General features: G+C 39.4%; 1 protein-coding gene across 1 annotated transcript; it reads right to left on the bottom strand.

Moving 5' to 3' along the window:
• Positions 1-3,395: 3,395 nt before the first annotated feature.
• LOC117306824 (apoptosis regulatory protein Siva-like) lies at positions 3,396-8,143 on the bottom strand. The gene is made up of 4 exons (XM_033791400.1): positions 7,840-8,143; positions 7,019-7,276; positions 5,859-6,015; positions 3,396-4,351 (listed from the first exon to the last, which is right to left on the bottom strand). Exons 1-4 carry the CDS (start codon positions 7,955-7,957, stop codon positions 4,294-4,296), a joined length of 591 nt encoding a protein of 196 aa, XP_033647291.1. The 5' UTR covers positions 7,958-8,143; the 3' UTR covers positions 3,396-4,293.
• Between the last annotated feature and the right edge of the window lie 294 nt (positions 8,144-8,437).

Raw genomic sequence — 8,437 nt, 5'->3', positions numbered from 1 at the left:
TTGGATTTTTTTTTGCAGCCATTCTCTTTTCTCTAATACCTCTGTAGTACGCGCGGTCCTAAAAAAAACATGTTATAGTCATTGCTGAGGTCTAACAACTGTGTCTTTTTATGATCGCGCGTCAAGATTTCCATCACCCGACCATCGCGCGATCCACTATAGCTCAGCCTTAACCCCTGCCAGTGTAGTGGAAAAGTGCAGGAAGTAGGGAATTCTGTGCTTACATTTTGTATGTTAAACGTTTTTCACTATGACTGAAGAAGAGCAAGTTAGTCTAGCACCTAATTGTTTTAATTTGGAGATAATCTAGGTGATAATAACTCAATTGTTCGTTGAGACAATTTTATGATAACAAGTCTTTCATTTGAGTTGATGTATAATTTAGTGACATTTTCAGAAAGTGCACTACATCAAAATGGCAATACATGTAGCTGCTATGAAATTGTAACCTTTTGCAAAGATTTTTTTCTTTAAAGACCTTTTCACAAGTACCATTGCTCAAGAGCAGACTGTTGAATGAGGTGCATTGTGGGATAGATATGGATCAAATTTGATCACCAGCTAGACCACAATGCACCTAATTCCAAGCTTTACGCGCGCGCCCCAGTATTTGCGAAAAGGTCTATGGATAATTTAGTTGACGGCGCCCTCATCAGCCATGTCAACCCAGTGGTCAGTAGGGGGTAATTTCTGTATGGATTGGTTGGTAGAGGTGGGGTTGGGCGCCCATGGGAAAAAGAACATTATTGGATGGTTTGGGGGTGAAAAGGTAAAACATCAAGGTCACAGTGGGAACGGTTTCAAGAATGCCCAGTTAGAAGTGACATGTGGATAGTGTAAAACCTTTAGGTTGGAGGGGGGGGGGTGTTCACCCATGAGTGAAGGAAGATTAGTATTCCTACTGAGGTCACAGGTGGCGAGTTATAACATAATTTGCTTTCACCTTTGAGATAATGCATCTTGAGATTGTTTAATGTCAACATTGATACATTGTACATGTATAGAACAGTATCGTTGGTTAGCTAGAATTAAGGAAGAGCTGGGGGTTTTTGTTTTCTATCTACCGATGATTTGTAAGATTCAGAATGGATTTTAAGCAAACATTTTGTAATAACAAAAATAAAAAAACTACCAAGTGAACATTTGCTGTCATTTGTGAGTGAACCATCACTGATCGTTTTCATTTCTTATGATTCTCAACCCTTTCTTTCTGATGCTTTTGAAGTTCACATTTTTTACCCAGACATTCCTATTTTTCCTTGCAAATCTTTTAATTGAAAATAAGAACTTTTTGTTGTAAATTGTGCCACATCCTATATTTTTTATCCTTTGTCACAAAGTTTCTTTCATTTGTGTTTTAAGTCAAATTGTATCAGTCAGAGAATGTATGTAACGGGTAAGTCCTTAGTGTTATGGCTCATTTTGGCTTAGTGGGGACAGATCATAGAAATAGAACCCTGAGAACGTTGAGCTCTGTCACCGTCTGTTTGGCAAAGTGTCATGGCGTGACACGCGTGTATGGCAAAATGGTAAGATGTTTGTTGGTCAATGATGATGTCATTGTATGGCAAAATATTTTGCCAAACACACTTAACAAAAATGGAGTATGCGCATTTATAAAAACGGTCTCACAACAAAACCCACGCACAATAAGACACTCGGTGTTCTCCGGGTTCTACTTCTATGGGACAGAAACAAGTGCATATAAAAGAGAGTTATAGAGTCATTAAAAATATGTAATTTTTCATGTTCCGTTATCCCACTGTGTTTTTGTGGGTTTGTTTAATGATGAGAATGACTGATATGAGGCTGCTGACCAACCATAAGAATCCTCCTTGAATACCTCTTATGGTATTGAATGATGGTTTTGCACTTGGCTATGTCAGCCTGCAATAACAGAGAGCTTTCCTTTTGGACGACAGATGGTTCTGTGACGGCAATAACATTTGGCATCATCTGCGACATTTACTACTAACATTCGCAGAACCTTTCGTTGTTAAAAACAAAAACTCCCCATTATATCATGTGGTGAGTGCATCTCCACATCATACGGTCAACCCTTCTACTGTCCGACCATTCATAAAATCAACCACTGGTTTTGAATGATGGCTGTGACCTTAACTACGTCAGCCTGCTGTATTACATGTTGAACGCATACTCAGTCAACCCTCCTACTAACTATCCGACTATTATCATCCACTGTGGTTTTGAATTATAGGTTTATGCCAGCCTGTATTATATCATGTGGTGACGACGCCTGCTCAGTCAACCCTCCAGGGCCCAATTTTCATTGCTCTGCTTACCGCAGAATTCTGTGCTTCAATCACGATTCCCTGTGATTAGCCTTGGAAGCATAGAATGCCTAGTAACGTGAATTATGCACGCGCAGAAGCCAAAATTTGCCGCAATCCCATGAAATACACTTGCCGTAAGCACAGAATTCCATGCTTCCGTAAGCGCCGACTCTGTGCTTGCGGTAAGCAGTCATGAAATTGGGCCCTGCTCAGTCAACCCTCCTGCTGTCTGACCATCCACTATCATCCACTTTGGTTTTGAATAAAAATGAACAACCTATGCAAGCCTGCAAAATATTTGCGCACCCTACTACTGTCCGACCATTCAACATACCAACCTCTGTTTTGAATGATAGATTAACAGGTCTATCAAACTGTGTCTTAAGTTGAGAGAGACGAAGATAATCCAAAACAGATAACAGTGAATGTGTAGGCAAAAGTGTACAACATAAATATTTATTTATATTCAAACAATGTGACTTGTCAACATTGTGACTTATTTTACACTATGTTTTGCAAGTTCAATCTTTGCATAATAAATATAGACAAATGACAATTTGAAAATCTAAATGCAACAACAAAAAATGCGATTAACCTTTATACACATAAACAACAATATCAATTCCCTTTTCAGTACTCGAGGGGGAATGTTGGCATAATACATGTATCAGCAGGGCCTAGTTTCATGGCTTTGCTCACCGAATTCCTCACTTTTGATAAATATTCTCAACACGCCCACAAGCAAAATTGTCCTGCTCACCTGTGAAACACGTGTGACATAAGGGCCGAATTCCCTGCTTCCGTTAGTGCAGATTCTTTGCTTAGGGTTAAGCAGAAAGACCCCAAAACATAAAGCCTGTAAGCACAAAAAACTAGCTTAAGCGCATAAAATTTACCAGCCAAAATTACATTAATTTAAGTTAACACTGTTGCAAATGGTGCCCCACTTAAATTTTCCTTAGAAAAGAAATTTGCTTAAAAGCAGTATTTCCTGCTTTACAGCTCTATGTAATTGGGTCCTGGGCCCAATTTCATAGAGCTGCCAAGCTTTTGTTTGCTTTTCCTGAAAATCACATGGAAATTTGGTTGGAACAATCCTGTTTTTGTCAAGGAAGAAATGTTATGCTGAGCAAATTTCTGTGCTCAGCAGCTCTATGAAGTTGGGCCCAGGTCTTAGGCTTTATATGGAAAGTTAGAACTCCTACTTCGTCCCACTCCTTGCAGTAATAAAACCTGGCGCTTTGCATCATTTGGCTAAAGGCGCGTTATAACTACGGTTATTATTATTTTAACCCATTTACTGCTAACATACTTGCTGGCCGTCACATCACAAAAAAGTTACGTCCTTTTACTGTGATGCGACTTCCAGCATGCACACGTTTGCAGCGACTGGGTCAGAGTTCATTCATTCCATACAGACGTAACCCTGCTATAGACCGTATTGAATATGATGTCACTGTTCAAATATCTGCCCTTCAAGATGGCGTCTGTGCGCGTGCGTGTGTGTGAGCATGTGTCGAAGCGAAAAAGCTGTTCAAAAAACTCTTAATTAGTAGACAGATTTACCTGCCCAAATTTTATATACTTTTATTGCGACTGGCACCCCGCTATAACTTTTTGCTTAGCAAAGAAATATTGTAAGCCATACTTTTTGCTTTACCATGTCAACATCTTTCTATAAATGAGTTCAAGATTTTTGAGAACCCAGTCAAACAAATTTACAAGAAATTTACAGCAACTTTTATAACAAACTATGAAACATTATTTACATTTTTCTTGTCCACTACTGATGCAGTTGTATCCAGCTTTTCAACTGCTAAGTCAAATCATGTATAGACATTGCTACAGTACATGTACTTGGCTTAATCAGCAAAAAGTTCTCAAAGTTTCAGAGACCTAAAGTTCCAGGATTTCTAGAAATATTGTAGACTGTGGACGATACAAAACACACCCTTTGAAGTCCATTTGAAGGCAAGAGTTATCCATCCCAAATAGATCTTCAATTCAACTGTGACGCACAACTCAAGCAGAACAATCTATCAAAGTTTTCATCATAGCTGTGCAGAAAAAGTAAAAGAAAAAACCCCACAAATATTACAATGTACACCTTCATAAATAATGACATACAAAATGTCACCATTTGGTAATCCACCACATTCAAAAAGAAAAGAGAAAGTTAAATAAGATTTGAAACTTTGCATGGTGGAAATACGATACAGTGAAGGTTTGCGGTAACATCATGTCATGAAAATCTTTAAATGATTTTGGGGTGGTTCTGAAAAGAACCATTGGTTTCAACTTGACATTTCGATAGGTATGCTCTGATCGTTTCCTGGGGAAAAAGAAATAGAGAAAGTTGGAGAACTACTGCAAAGTGACTTAGTCTTTAGTGAATCGGATTCAAGTTCTGGTGATGTCAGAGCGTGTGTTTATGGTCCCACAATGAAACACAACAGACCCTTCTCAGATAATGTGACTATTTCAACTTGCCATGTTCTAGTCCTTTTAAAGGCAGTGGACACTATTGGTAATTACTCAAAATAATTATCATCATAAAACCTTTCTTGGTTAGGAGTAATGGGGAGAGGTTGATGGTATAAAACATTGTGAGAAACAGCTCCCTCTGAAGTGACGTAGTTTTCTAGAAAGAAGTAATTTTCCACGAATTTGATTTTGAGACCTCAGGTTTAGAATTTGAGGTCTCGAAATCAAGCATCAGAAAGCACACAACTTCATGACACAAGGGTTTTTTTTCTTTCATTATTATCTCGCAAATTCGACGACCGATTCAGCTAAAATTTTCACAGGTTTGTTATTTTATGCATACGTTGAGATGTACACCAACTGTGAAGACTAGTCTTTAACAATTACCAAGAGTGTCTACTGTCTTTAATGCTGTGTCACAAACTCAGGTTACTGAAACTGAGTGAAAATGTGCTACTAAGTGCTACTACTGGATGGCATTTCGTAGACATATCCTACATTTGTGAAAAATATTCAAGCTTGCAGAACTCCTGCCTTGCTGTAGAAGTCAGTGAAAATACTTGATGCCTTCCTATGTGGATGGAAGGTAAAGCGGTTGGTCCCGAGTGTTGTGTTGTGGATGTTTAGAAGCCCAGTTTGGGGGGTATTCCCCTGTCTTCATCATTAAACACAAGTGCAAAGAACCAGAAAACTGTTCAACCAGTTGCCAGTCATGTTATTATGATGTAACCTTTGTGGAAGATTGAGGCAATTCGCATGAGGCCACCCTACCAGGCAACTTGGAGGCAACCAACCACAATGCATGCTACAGGACCACTTTGGTACCATATGAGTCATTTTCAAACAAAGTCTTAGGATCCCTATAAAACTAATATGTGAACATTCAAATGTGAATGCCTTTTCTTCTTGGAGATTGCCTGGAACTGATTGCCTGGAACTCATTGCCTGGAACTGATTGCCTTGAACTGGTTGCCTGGAACTGATTGCCTGGAACTGATTGCCTGGAACTGATTGCCTGGAACTGATTGCCTGTAGACCACCTCGTGTGACATGACCCCAAGAGGTTAAACCATCACTTACTTGACCATGGAGCACATACTGCAGAATCCATTGCAGCATTGCAAACAAGCACTTGAACAATTAGTGCAGAGTGGTGACCGACAGGCATAGCAGCTTGACACTTCGGGTAGTGTAACCTTGCTGCAGGTTTTACATCTTGGTGTTACATGGTGCTGAGCTGTGCATGACAAAAAAAAATCACCAATTATAATACTGCACCGTAGTCTTGGAGCAAGGGAAAAGTGCATTTTTTTAAAACATTCTTCTTTTTTTTAATACAGTTGACAACTAAGTGTTGGCCTCGGAGAGGGTGTGTTGCAAAGTGCATCATGGGAAATGTTAACATCCCGTACAACTTTTAAAACAAATGTTAGTTAGTTGAACATAAAACTTATGTTTAATTTGTATTAAGTTGATTTCATCTTTGGAAACAGAACCTTGATTCATAAACTTCATACTTTGCTTTTGAAGGTGTGTGAGAAACAAAGACTTAGAAATGCTTTTCTCAGCATAAAGCAAATTCGCCTCCCAGGAAATGCTTCCGAATGTGCACAAGGTCAACTTTTTTGCATGAAACACCAATCAAAAGTACCACAAATGCATGGGTCAAAGATTTTTTGGACTTCCCACTAATTGGATTTTGACGTACACATGGTCACTTTTTGGAGAGTAAGGTACATGACACAGACTTGAAGCACCCTCCCCTTCAGGGGTCCTATGACGAGTCCCACCATAAGCCATTTTGAGATTTGGTGAACATATTGACACTATTAAATATTGGTTTGGATAAATTTGTCTGTTTACAGCAAAAAAAAACAGAGCACACCTATAATAGTGTCCGCCATACCTCAAAAAGGCTTATTGATAGGTGTGTTTATGGTCCCACCCAATTTCATGGCTCTGCTTGCCGCTGAATTCTGCGCTTACAATCGCAATTGTAACGATCGCAATTCCCCGCTTACGTGCAAGCGCCGAATTTCTGCGCTAGCCTTGTAAGCGTAGAATGCCTAGTAACGTGAAGTACGCACGCGCAGAAGCCAAATTTGCCGCTAACCCGTGAAATATGCATGCCGTAAGCACAGAATTCCCTGCTTCGGCGCTTACGGTAAGCAGAGCCATGAAATTGGGCCCAGGTCTTCACAACAAGAACACAACTTAGCAAAAGCAATTGATTGCACAACCTTTGGTCTTGGGCTGTACAGTTTGTCCCACAATGATTCTCCCATGATGATCTAAACGACACTGCCCTGCCAATAGCTCCATCTGTGAACAACCCCAACCATCGTCGTCACAACCACCTGTTGCTACGCCGACCATCCCACCATTTTCTGGGTGGTGGCCATTTGTGACATTTTCAGGTACTGTTGGCGTTGTTAAGTTCATCTTTGGTTTGTTTTGAACTCTCTGCTGAGAAGCAAACATCAATGCAAGGGTCTTTTCTGTGATTGGGAAAACAAATTAGGATGATTATAAAATAGTTATATCAGTTTTATTTTAAAAAAAAATTCTTCACTAGCCTATAGATAGGGCTGTGTAATTTAGGCAAAAACAAATAGGCTCCCTAAGGCCGGAACCTAATTTTGGGTAGTTGCGATAACGTAACCTTCCTCCCGACACGTCCGTCGAGAGAAGGGTAACATTATCACAACTAAGGAAAAGTTTCCGTATGGCGCCACCACTTTTTCATCTGGTATTAAATATAGTATCTAATTCTAATCTACCTCAATGAGATATCCTTTTTTGTAAAAATTAGTTAAAAAGTGGTGGCGCCAATCAATCATCTCACACATTTCTATTGTGTGTCTATCTTTCTGTGACATTCATGCTCTTTAAAATTATTAACAACAAGATCATGATTCATGACAAAATTGATGGGAACTGGATAAGGAATCCCATTTGAAATGCTTGTCAAAGATAAAGGTAAATACTGTTTATGTCAGTCAGATCAGACGTCCTTGCTCTTAGTCTTAGGGTCAGTCAAAATGTTTGTTTCAAAACTCACCGTGAATATCTCGCATGTGTTTCTCTCGATTAACTCCTTGAGAAATCTCTTTTACCCCCACGTGGACTTTCATCTGATTGGGGAAGTATTCCCCGAATGGACACGCTCTCTTTGGCATGATGAGTTGAGATCGGAGCTAGTAAGGAAGAGACCCTTTTTTATACCACGGGAAGAAGATATTTTAATTTCAAAACAACTGATCGAGATTCACTTTTGACTGCGCAAGCGGTGCATGACAAACAGTTCGTACATGCCACATGTGTGTATGTGAAATGTAACGTAATGTACGACGACGTGACATCACTTGTTTATGTCCCGCGCGTTTAAAGGTCAAACAATCAAACAGCTGATCATGGTTTTGGCGGGAAATGTTCGTTTGTATTGAACACTTTACTCCAGTGTTTTGACAAAAGTGAACATTGTTTGACATTTTCTTATGAAAGAAATTATTCCAAATTTTAAGAGCTCAGTAAAAATATATTTGTTAAAAAGCTTACAAGTTCGATAAATTTGCATAATATTTGCTCAAATTAGCGTTGAAATAAAGCTCGAAAATTGTCAACTTTGTGAACACACACCGCGCGCAGCTCAGCCGATC

This window comes from Asterias rubens, chromosome 1 (assembly GCF_902459465.1).
Source record: "Asterias rubens chromosome 1, eAstRub1.3, whole genome shotgun sequence".
Lineage (NCBI taxonomy): Eukaryota > Metazoa > Echinodermata > Asteroidea > Forcipulatida > Asteriidae > Asterias > Asterias rubens.
The sequence above is the reverse complement of the archived record's forward strand: the minus strand, read 5'-3'. Positions and strand labels throughout refer to the sequence as shown.